The 21,488-nt window shown below is 36.0% G+C and overlaps 1 protein-coding gene and 1 non-coding gene across 25 annotated transcripts in view; one reads left to right on the top strand and one right to left on the bottom strand.

Annotated features, from left to right (window-relative positions):
- The window catches only part of CARF (calcium responsive transcription factor), a 100,825-nt gene that overhangs the window by 79,050 nt on the left and 287 nt on the right, over positions 1–21,488 (bottom strand). For 18 of the 24 annotated variants that reach the window (XM_042949780.1, XM_042949784.1, XM_042949786.1 and 15 more), the window contains exons 2-4: positions 17,472–17,632; positions 4,041–4,158; positions 2,574–2,801 (exon numbers count right to left, since the gene is read on the bottom strand). In XM_042949780.1, coding sequence (XP_042805714.1) covers positions 2,574–2,801; positions 4,041–4,118 — 306 coding nt within the window. In that variant the 5' untranslated portion in view covers positions 4,119–4,158; positions 17,472–17,632. Of the gene's footprint in view, positions 1–2,573; positions 2,802–4,040; positions 4,159–17,471; positions 17,633–20,865; positions 21,097–21,259; positions 21,332–21,488 lie in introns of those variants that run through there. The other 6 variants (XM_042949782.1, XM_042949781.1, XM_042949787.1 and 3 more) reach the window with 6 other exon arrangements.
- On the top strand, positions 7,032–7,137 carry LOC122228916. Its single transcript, XR_006206803.1, has one exon. It is a non-coding gene; the product is annotated as a U6 spliceosomal RNA (small nuclear RNA).

The following is a 21,488-nucleotide window of genomic DNA, read 5'->3' as shown; positions in this document are numbered from 1 at the left end:
ACACAACTCATGCAAAATAACACAAAGTTACATAGTGATGAGTTGAAATTCAAACCCAAATTCAAACAACTACTGCTTCCCATTATCTGATCATGTTATTCAACTTAAAAAAATGCAAAAATAATACAAAAACACTGCTGGACTTTAAAAGGCAACAGTAATAACATGGTTTTAAATTATTTTCTCCTTAGGGGAGCCTGGGTGGCTCAGTTGGTGAAGTGCCCAACTTTTGAGTTCAGCTCAGGTCCTGATCTCACAGTTTCATGGATTCAAGCCCCACACGGGGCTCTGTGCTGACAGTGCAGAGCCTGCTTGGGATTCTCCCTCTCTCCCACTCTCTCTGCCACTCCCCTGCTTGCTTTCTCTGTCCTTCTCAAAATAAATAAACTTTAAAAAACAAAATAAAGTAAAATAAGGTATATGTTATTTTAAAAATAAAGACTTTCCTCCTTAAATGAGATTAAATATTTGTGAAAAATACTTCATTTATTCTTAGAAAAGAATAGTGCTGTGGTTATTACTAAATCCTAACAAAACACATATATTTATAATTTATTTAATCATATGAAAATATCATAATTGAAACAATCGTGGGGGGCACCTGGGTGGTTCAGTTGGTTAAGCGTCTGACTCTTGATCTCAGCTCAGGTCATGATCTCACGGTTCATGAGTTTGAGCCCCATGTTGGGCTCTGTGCTAACCACATGAAACCTGCTTGGGATTCTCTCTCTCCCTCTCTTTCTCTGCCCCTCCTCTGTGCTCCTGCTCTCTCTCTCAAAATAAATAAACTTAAAAAAAAATGATCTGTGGAATATCTTCTTAATTTTGAAAATATATTTCCTATGCATGGTAGAGAAGAGTCTCCTCCTCCTCCTCTTAGCTTATTCTACCTGGTAGCTAAAAAACTATTTTCAGTTCATGTAATTTGATAATGGTGACAATATTACTTTTCCTATTTAAAAAAAAAGTCAATTATCTTTAATCCTTGCTATGAAAACAAAACCGTTTTGAAAAGTCATCTGTTGCAATACATTCTATTTGAGGCAGATCACGAATATTATCAGAAAACCTTGGCTAATAAGTAGTCATATTTACTGGGTTCTTTGTGTACTATACAATATTCCTAATAAATCCAAAATACCATCCCTACTTCACTTTATTTTTTTTTCCCTGCTTCACTTTAAAGCCTCCTCATGTGTTACAGATTCACCCACTACAGAAGCTTTACTAGTTCCTTGATTAACTTCTACATTAAAAAAAATCATATAAAAAAAGTCATTTCTTTAAAAAAGCTCCACTTGGTGGGGGATGTTGAAAATGGGTAAGACTATGTGTGTGTAGGGGCAGGGGCTTTATGAGAAATCACTGTACCTTCTGCTCAGTTTTTCTTTGAACCTAAAACTGCTCTAAAAACTAAAATCTATTTAAAACAAAGCCCCCAAAAGCTCCACTAAGTTTCCCAAAACATCACCACTTTCTAATCTTTGGTTCCTTATACTCTATGTGTCTTACATTTATTTCCATGCTCCATGCTATGGGTTTCCTATTTCATAGCTTCAGGTAACTCTCTCCTACCCCTATCATCTCCTACCCCAAACAATGTAAAATCATCTTTAAGATCATTTTGTACAGAAAGTTTAATACAATTACAAAGAGAATGGGAACTCTAACACTTTTTAGACTCAAATAAGTGACTTTAATGTGTTTAAGACAACTACCATGTATAAAATGATAGCCCTTCATACAATAGAAATAGAATAACTCCAGAATTCTCCAGACTAGAATCAAAACAGGGATTAATTTTAGGTAAAATGGTTGCTCACCTGTGGTATAATTTATAACTGAAGCTATAATTTTTAAAATAATTTTTATTATGAAATTTATACCCATTGTAGAAAATTTTAAAAATACAGGTAAACAAGAAATTCATTATTCTTCACATTATTACTAATATAAGGATATTCTTATTAATCAGAGAGCAACTGAGAAGTTTTGCTCAGTAATTCTCTCATTTCAATCAAAACCATCTTTTATTTCTTCTACTCAAACTATAAACTTAATCATAAATACTTTAGCTAATAGATTAAAGCAGGAATTTCATCTTTATACATTGTTATTCACATGACACACACATATCTGCCCATTACCAAGGTATGTCTGATTGCCAGTATATCATTGGTACTTCCATAGCTTTCTTTCGCTTCAAGAAAGCACAGTGGCACATGGCATGCAAGTTAGTGACTGAGATGTGGATAAAGCAATAACCTTGAATTCAAATGTATATACAAAAATAAATGTAAGTTACATGTAAACTCTGGCACTAGTTACAGGTTATGACACATTTCCAACTAATCTCAAAGTCACAGCATGCCTAGACATAGTGGCTGGGAAGTATTGGTTTAATGTACTGTTAGTAGTTCTAAAAGGAAATCTTTTAAAATCTTCACATAACTTAAAAACGAATGTCACAGAAATAGTATTTTCAAAGCAATGTAAGTCAAGTTTCAAGAAATTAGTAAGGTCAATACATTTGCTAAATAGGGTAAAACTTATTATTTATAAAATATACTCACCATTTGTGCATTAGAATCCCCCAATGACTGAAGTTCATATTGAATAGGCTGCCCATTTTGGTCCACTAGATGGAATTGTTCTGTAGAAAGAGTCTGTGTCTGAGTCAGGGTCCCTGGTATATTCTGTGATGTGAGTGAATTATCTACTTCATGAGAGGTGATGGGTAAAATTCTAGGAGAACCATTTTGTCCAAAGGAAGGATCCCTGGAGTCCATACAGGTTAGATGCTTTTGCAAAGAGAAAAAAAGCACTTGGGTGTTTGTAAAACATAATGTCACAATTAAAAAAAAATTTTTTTTCTAAAGATTTTATTTTTAAGTAATCTCTACACCCAATGCAGGGCTTGAACTCACAACCCTGATATCAAGAGTCACATGCTCTACCCACTGAGCCAGCCAGTTGCCCCTAATGTCACAATAAAAAAATAAATAAAATAGAATGTTTATCAGGCACTGTGGACAATAGTATGGAGGTTCCTCAAAAAGTTAAAAATAGAACTACCCTATGATCCAGTAATCACACTACTGGGTACTTACTCCAAAAATACAAAACCACTAATTCAAAGGGATATATGCACCTCTATGTTTATAGCAGCATTATTTATAATAGCCAAACTATGGAAACAGTCCAAATGTCCATCAATTGATGAATGGATAAAGAAGATATGCTATATATCCACAATGGAATACTATCCAGCCATAAAGAGAATGAAATCTTGCCATTTACAACATAGGTAGAGCTAGAGGGGATAATGCTAAGAGAAATAAGTCAGAGAAAGACAAATACCACATGATTTCACACATATGTGGAATTTAAGAAACAAATGAGCAAAGGAAGAAAGGGAGAGGGAGAGGGGAAGAGGGGAGACAGAGAGAGAAACCAAGAAACAGGCTCTTAGTAAATAGAGAACTGATGGTTATCAGAGGGGAGGAGTGTGGGTGGATGGGTTAAATAGGAGATGGGGATTAAGGAGTGCACTGGTCGTGATGAGCACTGGGTGATGTATGGAAATTCTTGAATCACTATATGAATCACCTGAAACTAATATAACACTGTATGTTAACTATACTGAAACTTAAAGTAAAATAGCATGTTATAATAAAAATGGAAAGATTCATTTTCAGTTAATTATCCTCTTTATTTTTTGTAAGAGTTGTCAATTCACACAGACTAACATAGAAAGCAGTTTTTAAGTGAAATTGTTGATTTTTATGTTTTATTTCAATCTTACTGAAATAAAGTTGTACATGGGAATACAACTTGATATGTAATTCAACATATTTTTCTTTATATGTAGATCTTTATGAATATATTACTTTGAGTAAAGCTCTATATTATTAAATCAAATATATGATAGCATTGTGGATAAATGTTAACAGTCGTGAATATATTAAACATGACACTATTTCTTACCCATTAAAAAGTTGTTAAATGTAATGGAAAAAAGTTCCCCGTTGAATTCCTACCTCAAATACCTGAGAATCTGTTTTTGATTCTTCAGAATCATTATGGTTGACTCTTAATGAATCATTAGACTGTTCCATGCTGATATATTCAATTCCATTTTCTTTTATTATTTAATAGCTGAAAAAATTTAAATATCTGTTTAAAACACTTAATATTTTTATGGAATGTTTGTCTTAACTAAATCTCTCATTTCCCCTATGGTGTTACCCCATACAATTTAGGTTAAATCATTTCCATTCTATAGATTAAGAAAATAAACATTTCCTTAAATGACTTGCCAAGGCACCAGAATACATTCAAGACAGAGCAAAAATTACCTTTGTATAGTTCCCTCATCCTACCCTTAATAACACTCATGTACTTTTTATAAGATTGTTGCTATGTGACAGGTACTGTTCACCCTTTCAAATACTTTTAAAATTCTCATTTTACAAAGATTTAATACAAATAAAGGTCTTAATTTTATGAATTGGGAATGCCCTACTGTACCATTAGATAATTTTAGAAAAGATGTTTTGGTGTAAATATTGATTATATAAACATAGCTCTTACCATAATATACATCATACCACTTAATACTGGCTTGACAAGCTTTGAAAATTAAGAAATATATATTCCCAAAATTCTGAGCCAGTCAGGCCTAATACAGTGGTTAGCACTGGTATCAATTTTGTCTCTACACACACACACACACACACACACACAAACACACACACTACTGTCCCCTGAGGACATATGGCAGTGTCTGAAAACATTTTTGGTTGTCAAAATGGACAGGGAAGTGCTACTAGAATATAAGCCAGGGGTACTGTTAAATATCTTACAATGCACAGGACAGCCCCACAACAAAGATGTCAGTATGCTTAGGTTCAGAAACCCTGGCCTAATATATCATAGTGAATACTGGATTCTCTATTAGCTAAAAGAAATGATGTTTTAAGTCTCAAAATTGGAGTAAGGACAAAATGAAACTAGTTAAGACTATCATTGAAAAACTTCTAAAATAAACTGCATAGAATCTTAAGAACACACACATTTTTCTTTAAATTTTTTTAAACTTTTAAATTTTAACTTTAATTTTTTTAATTTTGAGAGAGAGAGCTGAGCTGTCAGCACAGAGCCTGATGTGGGGCTTGAACCCACGAACTGTGAGATCATGAACTGAGATGAAGGAGGATGCTTAACCGACTGAGCCACCCAGAGGTCCCTGAAAATGTTATTTTTAAATTAACATGCATTAAATTGAACTTTTTCCTTTTTTGGTGTGTAGTTCTATGGATTTTAACACATGTAACCACCATAACAACCAGGATATATAATAATTCAATCATCCTAAACCCTAATTTAAAATTATACCTTATCGGGCAACTGGGTGGCTCAGTCAGTTAAGTGTTGGGATTCTTGATTTCGGTTCAGGTTATGATCTCACTGTTTGTGGGTTGAAACTCCAAGTCTGACTCCATGCTGACAGTGTGAAGCCTGCTTAGGATTCTCTCTCTTAGGATTCTCTCTCTCTTTCTCTCTCTGCACCCCGCCCCTGCACTCTCTCTCTCTCTCCTCAAACAAAAACTTTTTAAAAATGTTCTCTTACTATAATGCTGGAGAGTTTGTGGAGAAACGGGAACCCTCTTGTACTATTGGTGGGAATGCAAACTGGTGCAGCCACTCTGGAAAACAGTGTGGAGGTTCCTCAAAAATTAAAAATAGATCTACCCTATGACCCAGCAATAGCACTGCTAGGAATTTACCAAGGGATACAGGAGTAATGATGCACAGGGTCACTTGTACCCCAATGTTTATAGCAGCACTTTCAACAATAGCCAAATTATAGAAAAAGCCTAAATGTCCAGCAACTGACAAATGGATAAAGAAGATGTGGGTTATACATACAATGGAATACTACTTGGCAATGAGAAAGAATGAAATCTGGCCATTTGCAGCAACGCAGATAGAACTGGAAACTATTATGCGGAGTGAAATAAGTCAGTCAGTGAAAGATACCATATATTTTCACTCATATGTGGATCCTGAGAAACTTAACAAAAGTCCATGGGGAAGAAGAAGGGGGAAAAAAAAAGTTACAGAGAGGGAGGCAAACCATAAGGGACTCTTAAATACTGAGAACAAGCTGAGGGTTGATGGGGGTGGGGGAAAGGCAAAAGTGGGTGATGGACATTGAGGAGGGCACCTGTTGGGATGAGCACTGGGTGTTGTATGGAAACCAATTTGACAATAAATTATATTAAATAAATAAATAAATAAATAAATAAAATCATTTCCACCCCCCCCAAAATGTTCTCTTAAAAATAAGATAAACTTATACCTTGTAGTTAAGACTTAGTTGGTACATATTTGAACACACTGAAAACTTATTTTTCTGTGATAGCATCCACATATATATTTGTAAAATTAAACATTTCAGAAAATCTACAAGGTCTGCCATTTAATATTTCCACAATATTATAAATAGTTCCACTCAAATATAAAATGTAATAGGCTAAAAATCAGTCTTATTTTTAATATATAACTATATCTTAAAATTGTCTCTCGTTTTAAGATTTTAAATTATCACTTGTATTCTAATTTAACTTGTTACAAGAATTTCAAAAACATGTAATTACCTCTCAAGTAAGAGCAATTCTATTTTATAATGTTCTGGTTCTGTTCTGTTTTTAATTTTTTAGATGATACGTATAAAACTTCAGAATAATATGTTTTATGAATGGTTTAAAAAATAAAAAGAGGGGTGCCTGGGTAGCTCAGTCGGTTGAGCGTCCGACTTCAGCTCAGGTCATGATCTCACGGTTCGTGAGTTCGAGCCCCGCACGTCAGGCTCTGGGCTGATGGCTCAGAGCCTGGAGCCTGCTTCCGATTCTGTGTCTCCCTCTCTTTCTGCCCCTCCCCCATTCATGCTCAGTCTCTCTCTGTCTCAAAAATAAAATAAACATTAAAAAAAAAAATTTAAAAAGCATAAAATAAAATAAAATAAAGTGCTCGCTTCGGCAGCACATATACTAAAATTGGAACGATACAGAGAAGATTAGCATGGCCCCTGCGCAAGGATGACAGCAAATTCGTGAAGCGTTCCATATTTTTAACAAACTGAGGGTTGATGGGGGGTGGGAGGGAGGGGAGGGTGGGTGATGGGTATTGAGGAGGGCACCTTTTGGGATGAGCACTGGGTGTTGTATGGAAACCAATTTGACAATAAATTTCATATATTGAAAAAAAAATAAAAAAATAAAAAAATAAAAAGCTACACTTCATAAAAAAAATAAAAAAATAAAAAAATAAAATAAAATAAAAAGAAAGCCCCACTAATGGCAATATAGCAGATTAGATAATATAGAAGGCTCTCTTGCTAGAAAACAAAAAAATACAAAGTTGATCTAAAACAAAATATTTTGTGCTACACGGAGCTACTATAGGAAGTAACAAAAATCAAAGGTCACTCCCTGTTCTCCCTTATGTCTCTTCCCCCTCCAAAACAAAAAGCAAAAGCTATGAGCTAAAACCCAAGTAACAAGCACAAGCAAAGAGGAAAATTTCTGCAAGAGCAGTGCTAATACACAGGTTTTATGGTCGGGAAACCCAGGCTTAGATAAGCAGCTCTTGGGGGAGGAGAACTCAAAAACTCCCAAAATAGGACTAGGAACCTGAAAGGTCCTGAGACAATAGTTTAGCATGGCTTCTAGTACAAACAAATAGAGTTATTATTTGGAGGAACACAAACCCAACCAAAGCATTAGTTTCCTTACACATTAATATTAAATATAAGCTTATAATCAGAGTGCCAAAAACACCAAAGACACTCCCTATGGACTTCAAGTATTGGGACAATCTAATAGTGAACATAAAGTTATCATTTAACGTTCAAAGAAGTAAACATGAGTGAATCACAGGAATAAACAAACAAGAGACTGAAAAGTTTAATATGAAAAAGAACCAAACAGAACTTTCAGAAATAAAAAAAAAAATGTAAGTTGGAAACATTAAATAGAAGGTTAGATGCAGAAGAAAGAACTACTAAATTAGAAGGCAGATTTTTAAAAAATTACCCAGAATGCATCATAGGAAAAACAGAAGATAAAAAAAATGAAAGAGAGACCTAAAACTAGGAAAAATAGAATAAGCATGGTAAATTTATTACTGGAGTCTCAGAAAAACAGAAAAGAGAAAATGGATCAGAGAATATTTGAAGAGATAATGGCTATCAATTTTTCAAAACTGAATACATGGATCCACAGATAAAGCACAAAATGTACCAAAATAAATCAGAAGAAATCCACACCCAGTGTAGTAAAGGCACAAAATTCTAAAGAGAAAGCAAAATCTAAAATGTAGCCAGAGAGATAGAGTGCCCGGGTGGCTCTGTCAAGGTCCAACTTCGGCTCACGGTTCCGTGAGTTTGAGCCCTGCATAGGGTTCTGTGCTGACAGCTTGGAGCCTGGAGCCTGCTTCGGATTCTGTATCTCCCTCTCTCTCTCTCTCTGCTCCTACCCTGCAGGGAGCTCACTCTCTCTCATATAAATAAACAAAAAAAAATTAAAATGTAGCTAGAGTGATCAGATCACCCACAGAGTACTGACATTAGATAGAAAGCAGACTACTCAGTAGCAACAATGGTGGAAGTCATGAGAATTAAAAAAAAAAGTGATAATCAGTATATGATTACATACGTTCAAAACTATTGTTTCACAAAGCAGGGGGAGAGAAAGATACTTTAAGATTAAAAAAAAAAACAGAGAAGGGGCGACTGGGTGGCTCAGTCGGTTAAACGTCTGAGTTCGGCTCAGGTCATGATCTCACAGTTCATGAGTTCCAGCCCCACGTGGGGCTCTGTGCTGACAATTCAGAGCCTGGAGCCTGCTTCAGATTGTGTCTCCCTCTCTCTCTGCCCCTTCCCCGTGCTCACTCTCCCTCTGTCTCAAAAATAAATAATCATTAAAAAAAAAAAGAAAGATGTTTATGGTCATTAGTCATCAGGATTATGTAAATCAAAGCAACAATGAGATACCAGTTGACACCCACTAGAATAACTATATTTATTTTGTTTGAGCAAGAGAGAATGCGTACGAGTGGTGGAAAGGGGCAGAGGGACAGAGAGAGAGAGAGAGAGAGAGAGAGAGAGAGAGAATATCCCAAGCAGGCTCCATGCTCAGCAGGGAGCTCGATGTGGGGCTCAATCCCACAACCCTGCCATCATGACCTGAACCGAAATCAAGAGTTGGATGATCAACTGACTGGGCCATTCAGGTGCCCCAACCACATATTTTTTTAAAAAAGAAAACAAGAGTTGATGAGGATATAGAGCAATTGGAACCCTCGTGCATTGCTGATGGGTATGTAAAATGGTGAAGGTGCTGTGCAAAAGTTTGGCAGTTCCTTAAGAAGTTAAACATAGAATGACCATATGACAGCAATTCCACTCTAGGTATATACCCCAAAGAAATGAAAATCAGTGTTCAAACATAAATTTGTACACGAACGCTCATAGCAGCAATTTTCATAAGAACCAAAAAGTGGAGGGGCACCTGGGTGGCTCAGTCGATTAAGCCTTCGACTTCAACTCAGGTCATGATTTCACGGTTTGTGGGTGTGAGCTCCGCATTGGGCTCTGTGCTGACAGCCCAGAGCCTGGGGCCTGCTTCGGATTCTGTGTCTCCCTCTCTCTCTGTCCCTCCCTCCTCGTGCTCTCCCTCTCTCAAATGAGTAAGTGTTAAAAAATGAAAAAAAAAAAAAAAAAAAAAAAAGAACCAAAAGTGGAAACAACTCTAATTTTCATCAGCTCATGAACAGATAAATAAAATGTGCTATGTCCTTATAAATGGTATTCAGCCATAAAAAGGAATGAAGTACTGATACATGCTACAATATAGATGAATCTCAAAAACATACTAAGTGATAGAAGCCAGACACAAACTGTCATATATTACATAATTCCATTTATATAAAAATATCCAGAAGGGGTAAATCCATAAAAACAGAAAGCAGGTTAGTAGATGACAAAGGTCTGGGGGGTGGGAGGAGTATAGGGAAAAACTGTCAATTGGGCACAAGATTTTATTTGGGGTTGGTGAAAATATTTTGGAACTAGATAAAGGTGGTATTTACATAAAACTGTGAATGTAGAAAATGCCACTAAATTGTTCATCTAAAATGATTAATTTTAAGTTACATGAATTTCACCTCAGCTTTTTAAATTTATTACCAAAAAGAAAAAAACATATACATATATAAGTATATACATGTGTGTGTATGTGTGTGTGTGTGTGTGTAATGTATATGTGGCAGTCAGGAAAATATGAATGTGGACTAGAGATTTATTTAAAAAATTTTTGGTGTGTTTTTAGGTACAGGAATGATACTGTAGATGAAATTATATCATGTGATGATATCCAGGATTTGATATCTTCTCTCTTTGTGCCTGCTACTGACCTTGATATTTTCTTTTGTGGCCCTATGTGGCATGCCTACCCTCTTCTTTGGAACTGTGAGTAATAAACTATCTTAATTTTCAGTGGCAATCACCTCCTGATTCGTTGACCTCACCATATCTAAAGAGAAATAAGAGTATTTTGAAACAATCATAAACATATAAATAAGCCTTAAATAAAATCTCAGTGAACAAAATCCAGCAACATATAATAAAAATAATGCATCTCATCAAATGAAGTATGTCATTGGCTTTAAGTAAATCCAATGTGGAGACTAAGTTAGAATTTTGTATAAATACAGTATGATACCAACTACCTAAAATAGCACAATGGCATAAAAAATATGAAAATTTTAGGGATAAAGTTAACAAAATATATGGAAGATGTATGCACTGAAGACTACAAAACTTAGATGGGAGAAATTAAAGAAGACCTAAAAGGATAAAAGTTACATACTGCATGTTTATGGAAGGGATGACTCAGTATTGTTAAAATAACCAAACTGATCTACAATCAATTGCCTACAATCCCAATCCCAATTCCAGCAGGCCTTTTTTTTTTTTTTTAATTGACAAACTGATTCTAAACTTCATATGAAAAGTCAAAGGTTAAGACAGCCAAAACGACTTTGGAAAAGAATAACAGATTTGGAATTCTACCTGATTTCAAGACTTGTTATGAAGCTAGAATGATCAAGATGGTATGGTATTAGTGTAAAGACAAATAGATCAATGAGATAGAAGAATCCAGAAACAGACCTCCATGCATATAGTCAATTGCTTTCTGATAAAAGTGCCAAGGTACTTAAGAGAAAAGGGACAGTCTTTTCAACAAATGCAGCTAAAACAATAGCTATATGCAAAATAATAAACATTGGCCAATACCTCAAACCATATTAAAAAAAATTGACTTGAATCATGGATCATGGCCTGTAAAACTATAAAACTTCTAGAAGATAACATATGAGAAAATCTTTGTGGCCTTGGGTTTAGCAAAGATATCTTTTTTTTTTAAGTCTAGTTATTTATTTTTGAGAGAGAGAGACAGAGAGAATCCCAAGCAGGCTCTGCACTGTCAGCACAGAGCCTGATGTGGGGCTTGAACCCACAAACTGCAAGATCATGACCTGAGCCGAGATCAAGAGTTGAATGCCAGGGCGCCTGGGTGGCTTGGTCAGTTAAGCATCCGACTTCAGCTCAGGTCATGATCTCACGGCCCGTGAATTCGAGCCCCGCGTCGGGCTCTGTGCTGACAGCTCAGAGCCTGGAGCCCGTTTCAGATTCTGTGTCTCCCTCTCTCTCTGCCCCTCCCCTGTTCATGCTCTGTCTCTCTCTGTCTCAAAAATAAATAAACATTAAAAAAAAAAAAAAAAAAGAGTTGAATGCCTAACCTACCAAGCCACCCAGGTGTCTGGGTTTGGCAAAAATATCTTAAACATGACTCAAAAAGCATGAAATATAAGTCTACAAATTGGACTTCATCACAATTAAAAACTTTTGCTCATGACAGTTTGGGAGAAAATATTTGCAAAACACATGCCTGATAAAGGAATTTGTATTCGAACTCTGTAAAGAACTGTTTCATCCTAATTATAAGACAACAACCCAATAAAAAGTAGCCAAAATATTTGAATTAAACACTTTACTAAAGAAGATACACAGCTAGCTAGAGAAAAGCAAATGCCCTGTGACCTGTCTTATATGTGGAATTGGAAGATACAAACTTCCAGTTATAAAACAAGTCACACCCACAGAAAAGTCATGAGGATAAAAAGTACAGCACAGAGAATACAGTCAATAATATTGTAATAACTTTGTATGACAGATGGTACCTACATTTATCACAGTAAGCATTTTGCAATGTTTTTAATTGTCAAATCACTAGGCTATATACCTGAAACTATTATATGTCAACTATACTTCAATTAAAAAAAAAGGCTATTAAGCCACAAAAAGACATGGAGAAACCTTAAATACATACTTATAAGTGAAAGGAGCCACTCTGAAAAGGCTATATGATTCCAAATATATGACATTTAAAAAAAATTTTTTTTAAGTTTATTTATTTTGAGAGAGAGAGTGCACGAGCAGTGGAGGGGCAGAGACAGAGGGAAAGAAAGAATCCCAACCAGGCTCTGCACAGTCAGCACAGAACCTGATATGGGGCTGGAACTCACAAATCCTGAGATCATGACCTAAGCTGAAATCAAGAGTAGGATGCTCAACTGACTGAGACACCCAAGCACCCCAAATATATGACATTCTTGAAAAGGTATAGACACAGTAACATCAATAGTTGCCAGAGGTTGAGAGATTTTTATGGTGATGAAACAATTCTTTTTTTAAATTTTTTTTTTTAATGTTTATTTTTGAGACAGAGAGAGACAGAGCATGAACAGGGGAGGGGCAGAGAGAGAGGGAGACACAGAATCTGAAACGGGCTCCAGGCTCTGAGCTGTCAGCACAGAGCCCGACGCGGGGCTCAAACTCACAGATCGTGAGATCGTGACCTGAGCCGAAGTCGGCCGCTTAACCGACTGAGCCACCCAGGCGCCCCAAGGTGATGAAACAATTCTGATGGTGGATACATGACATTTTGAAATGGATTTTGTCAAAATCTATAAAAATATACAACACAAATAGTGAACTTTAATGTAAACTAGACTATTGTTCATAATAACATATCAATATGGGTTCATTAACTTTATAAAATATAGGACACTAAGAGTGCCTGGCTGGCTGGCTCAGTAGGTGGAGCATGCAACTCTTGATCTCAGGGTTGTGAGCTCAAGCCCTCCAAAATAAATAAATAAAACCTAAAAAAAAAAAAAAGAAAAGAAAGAAATGTACCACACTAATGCGAAATGCTAGCAACAGAGACAACTGTGTGCTAGCAGGTAGAGGAAAGAAGTGGGCGGTGTAAGAATATGGAAATCTTTGTATACCCTGCTTGATTTTTCCGTAAGTCTAAAACTATGCAAAAAAATAAAGTCCTTTAGTTTAAAAAAAAAAAGCAGAATGTAAACTAAAGCCAATAACAAATAACAGTACATGAATTCCAAAATTATCTTGAAACTTTAGGTTAAGTTACCACAATTTGGACAATGTTGGAATTAGGACATACAAGAAAATATATTTTCATTAAATTTTCAAATAAAAACAGAGTTTTGTTAGTAAAACTGTATAAAATAGTTGAACTGTTCCGTAGTTATATGGTAGGAATTTGAAAATCAACTTTACGCTTATTTGTCAAATTAGTTAACCACCCTGAGCTTTAGTTTTCTCATCTGCAAAATAGGCATAATATTCATCTACCTCACAGGGTTGTTATAAAGATTAAATAAAATAATGTATGCAAAGGGTATCATGCAGTTCCCAATACACTGTTCAGTGTTAAATAAATAATTTTTCCTACCTATAATCATGCAAATGAAGGCCAAAATTTCACCTATCTAAATATAAACCCGTTGGTTCTTTTTTTTTTTTTTTTTTAAATGGTTATTTTATTTTTGAGAGAAAGAGAGCATGAGCAGGGTAGGGACAGAGAGAGAGGGAGACACAGAATCCAAAGCAGGCTCCAGGCTCTGAGCTGTCAGCATAGAACCTGATGTGGGGCTCAAACCCATGAGCTGTGAGATCATGACCTGAGCTGAAGTCGGACCCCCAAACCGACTGAGCCACCCAGGCACCCCATTTTTTTAAGCCTTATTTTGAGTAAGAGAGAGAGACCGAGAGAAAGAGAGAGAGCGAGAGAGCGTACACATGCAAGCATGCAAGCAGGGGAGGGGCAGAGAGGGAGACAGAGAATCCCAAGCAGGCTATGTGCTATCAGCGCAGAGCCCAATGCGGGGCTTGAACCCATGAACCACAAGATCATGACCTGAGCTGAAATCAAGAGTTGGACAGAGCAACCCAGGTGCCCCAAATTCTTTAGGGCAAAGATCTGTTAAACACCAGTCATCTAATTGATATAATCAAAACTTATCTGGGCTTAGTATGAAACTTTATTTTTTTTTAGGTTTAATTTATTTTTGAGAGAGAGGGTGAGCAGGGGAGGGACAGAAAGGGGAAGAAAGGATTTGAAGCATGCTCTGCACTGACAGCAGTGAGCCAGTGCAGGGCTTGAACTCACAAACTGAGATCATGACCTAAACCAAAATCAGATGCTCAAACGACTGAGCCACCCAGGTGCCCCAGTATTAAACTTCTAAATATACTTTTCTATATAGTCTTTGAAAAAATTTTAAAATTGTATACTTTAAGATGCCTAATAGACTCTCATTTCAGTATTATTTAAAAATTTACACATTTCATAAATGTAGTAGAGTACATAGAGTCAGTCTAGATTTGATGAAAAATATCCAAACTGAACTTTTCTGAACTTGAATTTCTAGTTCTTTAAAATGAAGAGTTGGTCCTGATGATCCCTAAGATCCCATCCAGTTCTAAGATTTTTGTTTTTAAAAGTTGATTATCCTGATAATGTTTAAAATTCATTTATTGTTGGGGCACCTGGGTGGCTCAGTCGGTTGAGTGTCCGACTTCAGCTCAGGTCATGATCTCACAGTTCGTGGGTTCAAGCCCTGTGTCGGGCTCTGTGCTGGCAGCTCAGAGCCTGGAGCCTGCTTCAGATTCTGTGTCTCCCTCTCTCTCTCTCTACCCCCTCCACCACTCGCGTTCTGTCTCTCTCTCAAAAATAAATAAGCATTAAAATTTTTTTTAATTCATTTATTGTTTATTGACTGACTTCCAATGTATAGAGTAGAAAAATAAAAGAATACTATTCAAAAAGAAAATTCTTATGTTAGATTCAACTGAAAATGAAGTCCTACTGAGAGATGTATTAAAACTGTGATAACTGGTGTCCAGAATACAATTTAATTTTTTAAAGCAAATTAAATATATTGAAATATTCACTGGCTAAATATGATGACATCAATATTAAGAAATATTTTAGAGGGGCGCCTGGGTGGCTTGGTCGGTTAAGCATCCGACTTCGGCTCAGGTCATGATCTCACGGTCCGTGAGTTCGAGCCCCGCGTCAGGCTCTGTGCTGACAGCTCAGAGCCTGGAGCCTGTTTCAGATTCTGTGTCTCCCTCTCTCTTTGCTCCTCCCCTGTTCATGCTCTGTCTCTCTCTGTCTCAAAAATAAATAAACGTTAAAAAAAATTTAAAAAAAAATTTTAGAGAGTTTTTTGAGTTTAAATATGAAGCACTATCAATGACAAAATAGATGAAGATTATGAATTTGTCATAGCTATAAAATTTAATGTCTATTGAATGTTTATTATACTTAATTACTAGCTAGGATTATTAATAATCACTCTATTATTCTGTGATGTAGAACCTATTATCACCATTTTACAGAAAAGGAAATTGAGGCTCACTGCTCAAGGTTATCAATTATTGAGCACTATGGTAAAACACTATGCTAAGTGTTTTCTATCTGTCATTTTATATAATCCTTTCAACAATCCTTTCAACAACCCAGCAAGTGATTCAGTTACTTGCTCCAATTTACATAAAAGGAAATAAAACTCAGGCAATGAAGTAACTTTCCCAAGATTACAAATACACTAAGTGGCTGAGCAAGGACTCAAGCCAACAGGTGCTGATCCCAAAGCCTACTCTTTATTATTACTATAGGAACTCTTTCAAGGTAACAAAACTCCTTCCTTCCTTCATTAGTCATGGCTTTAAATCTTTTTCCTTTTTTCTGATAGGTTAACAAATTCTAGATGGTAAAAAAAATTCTTTGTTCATTATTGTTCTCAACTTTTCTTGGTTGAAATTCAATTAGAGTCAGTCCCTAAAGCTCCAAAGCCCTCCTGTAAACAATCTAAACATCTCTGATCCCATGAAAAAGCTAGAGTTCTAATCTTGCAGGCACTGCAGTCACTGAGAAAACATTCTGCAAATAGATTCAAAAGTGGAGCTTGGGAAGAAGAAGTGCAAAGTGCAAATAGTTTAGGGGAAAGAATTCTAAAAACTTACTCCCAGTTTCCTAATAGCTGCCCTGATCCCATTACAAATTAACGCTATTGGCCTATTTTTTTTTTTCATTTTATTTACTTTCTCTTACCCTAGCTGAAATTTTCACTGGAGTTAATAAGCATTTTCTGTTAAAAAGAAAAAACTCTGGACAGAGTATCAGCCATTAACAAATTTGTGTAAATTTATATAAGGATAGCTTTCTTCCTTTAAGAAAAGTTAAGAACAGCTACCCTGCAAAGTTTAATTTGGAGATGAGAAAGCAAGTACACTTGAAGCTCAGAACATGTAAAAGGGATTTTGCAGAGGTCTAAGCTAAACGCTGCAATGAAGAAAGAGGACAGGATGGTGGTGGAGATGTTGTTAACAGAGGAACACTGTCAAACATAAACCACCTACTTCAGGGCTTTGCTCACACTGAGATTTTGCCAAAGATAATTTCTTTTTATACTATCTTTTGGGAACTCAAAACTCAAGATTTTCCTTTCAGTATGTACATCTACACGATAGGTTAAGGAAGTTTTTTTGTGTTACATTGGGAAAATACTACTTAGTTTCTACATGGAAAAATGGATGTCAATATCTATTGACTAACCTACTACTGAACCAGAGGTTGAAAGTACATTTCTATGTTACTGACATCCTTTTCAAAAGACAAAATCTGAATGAAGCAAAAGTATTACTCCTTCCTCCCTTACTTGCCCCATCACTTTGCATTACACTTTTCAACCCTGACAACTGCAGGGTGACATTTTCCCAACTAACTTCAATGTCAGTACATGCTGGAAATTATCATCCATGGCTTTCAATTAACTATGTCAAAGTGAAGTTTTTAAGGATGAAGATATCAAGTAGCTAGGTATAAAATGCTTTGTTCCAACTGGTAAATACAAATAGAATGAAATACCTATATACAAAGTGCAATTTGACTTTTCATTAATATGTAATAGGTACAAACTTTTACATAGCTGTTACTTTCAATTAGTTGAAATAAAAGTATTACCTTCAGGCAGTCGCTCAAGTTTAAACTCAGGCCTCAAGCATTCTACTATTGCCAGAAATGCCCTCTCTTGTCCACTGAAGTTCTTCCTTTCGGGGACACTAAATCATGATAGGCTTCATTTGTGTGAGAGCTATAATTATGTCTTCACAGCAGCATTTTTTCTGTAATGAGAAGGTATTCAATGTATATTTTCTTTTTCTACACATAAAGAAAACTACTAGATTTTGTTATGCAGGTTTTATTATAAAACAACCGTAACCAGCCTAGTACAGTAGAACCATCAATTGACTCAGTTGAAGAAAACTAAAGATCAGGACTGACTTTACAGATAACTACATGTGTCCAGGGGTAGATGACTTAACGTGTGATTCAGTTTCCTCAGTCCAAATCAGGGATTTGGACTAAGGTTTTGTTTCAACTCACATTCTATACCTACTACTAAAACAAAGACCTCCAGTAAAGTACATTTCTCCCATGAAATATTTACTAACAGGGCACTTTTTGTAACCATAAAAGCTTGAGAATAAAGGTCCCCCTCCCCAAACTACACCCTCTATAAAATCATGGAATTGATTTGACAAAGTTAGTTCTTAAGCAAATAGTATTGGGATTATATAAAGAGAACAAAGAATAAAGTATTACATGTGTACACAGTTTATGATTGGAGTTCAGAGCACACACATTTTGCTGACAAATTGCTTTCTAGAATGTTTCACATCATGTTAGAAAAGTGGATTTTACCTTATATCAAAAGCAAAGATTAGGAAGAAAATTGTTAAATTAGAAGTTTGATGTTTTATAGGGAAAGGGGGAATTTTATTGTTTATAAATATTGAATGCATGGCAGAGAGGAAAAGACTATTCAGACTGCAGTCACTCATATCTCTGTGGACCTTATTTGGGATACCGTTTTGATTTTGTTCAACAGGAATTTTATTCGAAACTTTAGAGGTAATTCTGTCTTAACAACTGATTATTTTGTTGAGTTTCCTCTAAAGACTTTTGCATACTAACATGTATCTGTTAAAACCAATTGCCTGAGAATAAATCCCCAAACAGGGTAACTGAAGGATGAAACCACTTTTAGTTTAGTCTTAAAAGATTTTCCTAATTCTAGGTACCTTGTTAGCATCCTAAGACTTAAGGATCTTGAAATATATTCAATATCAGTGCCAGATCTTGTAACTTATTAACATTAAAAAATGTTGCTCAAAAGTCCTTTAGAAAATAAAATTATTCTTGTCTTTTAAAGTAAATGAATGCTCTTTTTATGCTCCTTTTATGATGTATATAAAATTACTATGAATCAGTGGTATCAAAAATTAAATCAAGACTCCTAGTTCACAAATATTTGATAGAACAATTTATTTTTTTAAAGGTGGATTTGGAAAGTTATAATGTGTTAAGTCAAAAATTTAAATGTATGCAAATATGTATAAACAATAACCTATTTTTAACTTTTCACTTAAACAAATTTAAAGCTAGTGTTCACAATGTCTCTTTTACTTAAGGTTTGCCCTCTTCTATAAACTTGCCTATAATCTTGGTATCTACCCATTTCTTACCCTGTAAATAATACCTCTTTTTACCTCTATGCTTTTTGAGAGCTATACAGATTATTTCATTTAATCCTCACAGTAACAGTTGGATCTTTATCTCTATAGAGAAGAAAGCCAAAGCTGTCAAGTAACTTGCCTAAAATCACAGAAAGCATTAGAGCTCAGATTCAAAACTAAGCTGGAAAAACCCAAAAAACAAACTGCACTGCAAAGCCCATACACAGTCTTCAGATCATACCATACCATGCCATTATATGTTGAAAAAAGAAACCTATAATAAAGAGACACAAATCTTCTAAGCTGTGATTTTCTAGATAACAATATGTCTTCACAAGGACCACAGTAAATGAATCATGTAGTAAATCATCAAGAACAAAAAGCTTGAAGTTAACGTTCTAAGAAAAACACTCAGGGGCACCTGGGTGGCTCAGATGGTTAAGCGTCAGACTTCGGCTCAGGTCATGATCTCCAGCTCTTGAGTTCGAGCCCCGCATTGGACTCTGTGCTGACAGCTCGGAGCCTGGAGCCTGCTTCAGGTTCTGTGCCTCCCTCTCTCTCTGGCCCTTCCCCTCTTGAGCTCTGTCCCTCTCTCCCACCAGAATAAATAAACATTAAAAAAAATGTAAAAAGACCAATCAAAGTAAAAGCATTAACTACCCTAAGTACTGCATGGAGGGAACACCAAGTATGATACAAGTCACTACTGAAAAAACACCAAAGCCATCATAGTGGATGTTGAGTTGCTTTGAAACACTTATAATTTTCCTTAACCAAAGGAAGGTCTCAAATGAAGACATGTATTTTAGTGAATTCAACATTTCTGCTTGGCAAATTGAAGTTTTATCTTATTAAGCATACTTAGGTTCTGTATCTTACTGGTCATATTTTTCAATTAAAATTAAGATCAATCTGTACCATCAGGTATTGTACTTTCTTATTACGGTAAATTTCAAAATAACAATCACCAAAATTTATTAATCTTACTATATGTTTTTTGCTGTTGTTTTTCTTAAGATTTTATTTTTAGCTAATCTCTACACCCAGCCTGAGGTTCTAACTTACAACCTATAACCCGGAGATCAAGACCTGCATGCTGCATCAACGGAGCTAGCCAGGCTCCCCTGCATGTTTTTAAAAGACATTTTAATCAATACTTTATCAATAGTAAAAAAATTATCTGAAAAAGAACCTAATTATTTGAAGATTATTTCAGGCCCTATGAATTTTAATTCAGGCAATTTTACTGCTGTAACTCAAAAATCACTAAAGGAGAATGTTTAAAACTGTCAAATTTCTTTCCACGACTACCAGATTCAGAAAATACGAAGAGCAACACTTCAGTTAAGAAAGTGTTCAAGCTTCACGTGATCTAACTTATTTAAGGCATATCATTCTCACCATTACAATGAATCACATGGTTAAATGACCACAGTTTCTATTTGCAAGCTAGGATTTCAGCATAGAGGTGTTTTTTTTTTATTCCTCTAACCACGAGACTATTCTCTTATTCAGCAGTCAAACTGGACATGTAAATGATCGTGATGGTAATAATAGCTAACATTTACTATGTGGCATTTAATTCTCACAGTGACCCAAGTGTGGCAGAGATTTAATATGTACTTGAAACATTCAGTTTCGAGAGCCCACATTCTAAAAAGGTGAGTGAATTGAAAATAGTCCTACTTTCATTATCATTACTTTCCAATAAAAGATTGTTCCTCGCTTACAATTGTGTAAATACTTTCTCATAGTCTATGGGTGATTTAAATACCAGGTGTCTACTTAATTGTAGCACATCTTTAAGCAACGTAAAAGAAAGCTTTAGTTGTCTTCACCTGCACATACTGCTCAGCCCACAAATTCTGCAATCCAGTTTTGCCTGATTCTAAACTGCTCTCTCTTGAAGTCCCCCTCTTGCAGCTTTTCTGGCGAACGACTTAAAAAGTGACTTTGAAATCTGGATAGTATCTCTCCATCCATCCTCCCACAGCGAAACAACTAAATTTAATTAGAGTAATTCTCCCGACCATTGAGAGTTAAGACATAGGCCTTTGGGTAACTTCAACACCAAAAGTCAAAAAGCGTAGTCTGAGAATGTACGGGAGGACGCCTTTCCCTTTCTAAATGGAAGATAAAATGGGGCTCATAAAGGGAAAACAAAAAGAACCAAAAAACCAAAAACAAAAAACCTAAAAATTGGGGCTCGTCGCTGCTAAAAGGACCACACACCGGGCGCTCCCGCCCAGGCGTCTGGATACTTCTCCGCGACGGTGGCGCGTCCTGAAGCTCAGCAACCCTCCTCCAGACACCTAACCTCCACCTTCTCCAGCCTGCTTTCCCGAGGCCCGCGTGAGCAGTCCTGGGAGAGGGGTAGTAGGCCTCATTGTGTGGGACCCCGAAAAGGCCCCGAGGCGGGGCGCTGAAGGCGCCACCCGGGCCCGGTTGGGGGCGGGGACCC

Source organism: Panthera leo, chromosome C1, assembly GCF_018350215.1.
Source record: "Panthera leo isolate Ple1 chromosome C1, P.leo_Ple1_pat1.1, whole genome shotgun sequence".
NCBI classification, from domain to species: Eukaryota; Metazoa; Chordata; class Mammalia; order Carnivora; family Felidae; genus Panthera; species Panthera leo.
The sequence above is the reverse complement of the archived record's forward strand: the minus strand, read 5'-3'. Positions and strand labels throughout refer to the sequence as shown.